Source organism: Cyprinodon variegatus, unplaced genomic scaffold (assembly GCF_000732505.1).
Source record: "Cyprinodon variegatus isolate N-32 unplaced genomic scaffold, C_variegatus-1.0 Scaffold0, whole genome shotgun sequence".
Taxonomy (NCBI): domain Eukaryota; kingdom Metazoa; phylum Chordata; class Actinopteri; order Cyprinodontiformes; family Cyprinodontidae; genus Cyprinodon; species Cyprinodon variegatus.
This window is the reverse complement of record NW_015150453.1, coordinates 252400-254007: the sequence shown is the minus strand read 5'-3', so window position 1 is coordinate 254007 and position 1608 is coordinate 252400. Positions and strand designations below refer to the sequence as shown.

The window sequence follows — 1608 nt, the reverse complement described above, 5'->3', positions numbered from 1 at the left end:
CAAAAAAGTACTCCAGAGTGTTGTTCAGCATGGGGGTGAGTAGAAAATGAAGGCTAATCATGTTTTGGGTGTACTATTCCTTTAATGCTGTGTTATACCTTCCTTCCTGTTTTGAAGAGAGGCTAACCTTAAAGGGCCTCTGTGTTGTATAATTTATTCCACAGAAAAAATCCAACAAAGTTAAGGATCACCAATTTAAAGCTAATGGTCAGTTTGATGAACCTATAAAGTAAAATATCAAATAAAAACAAATAGGTGACTGAATTTATTTTTTGCAGAACTTATTTAAAGGCTGTTTGTACATCTGACACCACAGGGGTCATTAGGTAGTATCAAAAAAAACGAACTGGAAGTTTGTTGCAGCAGGAATAACTTTTTGTTCTGTTTACCACAAACAGCTTTTCTTCTCAGGAAACTCCTCTGCTTAGACCACATACTAACAGCTGACATTTTCACTGCTGCTGCAAATGTTTAGAGCACATTAGTTGTTAAATTGCTTCCGAACGACGTAGGAGACGATGCGAGATTTCCTCACCTTAATGGCAACCAGCATCTTGTCGCTGTCGGGGCTGAGGTTTGCACACTCTGCCAGGTAGACTTTGCCAAACGCTCCTTCGCCGAGCTCCCATTTCAACACAATGTCCTGCCGCTTAATGTGCTGCACACCTGCCACAATGAGAAAGACAAACAGCTGTGAAGGAACTGTTGCTGACATCTGTTGATCCAAGAGCAAGCTCTTTTTTTCTAAGGGCTGCGTTCTCGTAAAGCCAGCCACTGATCTGTCTGAGCGTTTTAAAACTTACCAATCCTCCTAAATAATTTAGTTTCCTAGTAAAACATCAGTTCATGTCTTCATTTATGGATATTTATGTCTGCTAACATCAATATTTTTCCATTACCAGACCGCTTTCATTTAAACTTCATCCATGCGGTTTACATTGATGGGTTTTGTCAGTAAATATAAAACGCTTTAAAGAAACATTTCTACCGTTATTGATTTCCTTTGTATTTGATTGTTTCTAACATTTTTATGCTTGAAATGATGAAAATAAATGTTATATCCAACAAAGCTGAGGGGAGCGGCGGTGTTCTGTCAGATGAGCCTACCTGGTCAGACCAGCATATCCAATACCCGTTTATCCCTTTAATTTTGTCAGAAAAATACACTTTAAACTACCCTGCGTGTATCCCTTTAGTCATGTAGAAAAAAAGCATTTAATTACTTACTTTTTGGTGTTTTTTGAGGCGTATGGCGATCTGAAATTAAATTGGTTTTTTGCACATGACTAATGGGATACACGCCTGTTGAGATTAGATTAGATTAGATTAGATGAGCTTTATTGATCTCACAGCGGAGAAATTCACTCGTCACATATTTCACATAGAAGTTACAGAAGGTGCAAACAAGGAGGAAAAAGGTGCATTAAGAATAAGCAATATATATACAGTAGGGATGCACAATATAATCGGCCCCCTATTGGTATCGGCCTTAAAACTGAATATCGGACATCGGCCATCCCACCGATATTTAACCCGATATTTGATCAGCTTCTGAGTCGCTAAAGTCTTAAAAAAAAAAAAAATACTACTTCTTCTTCCTCAAAAACG

General features: G+C 38.1%; 1 protein-coding gene across 1 annotated transcript in view; it reads right to left on the bottom strand.

The window, feature by feature from the left end:
• Positions 1-1608, bottom strand: part of ntrk1 (neurotrophic tyrosine kinase, receptor, type 1) — an 87491-nt gene that overhangs the window by 29119 nt on the left and 56764 nt on the right. Inside the window, exon 13 of the mRNA XM_015401296.1 lies at positions 536-666. Coding sequence (XP_015256782.1) covers positions 536-666 — 131 coding nt within the window. The remainder of the gene's footprint in view (positions 1-535; positions 667-1608) is intronic.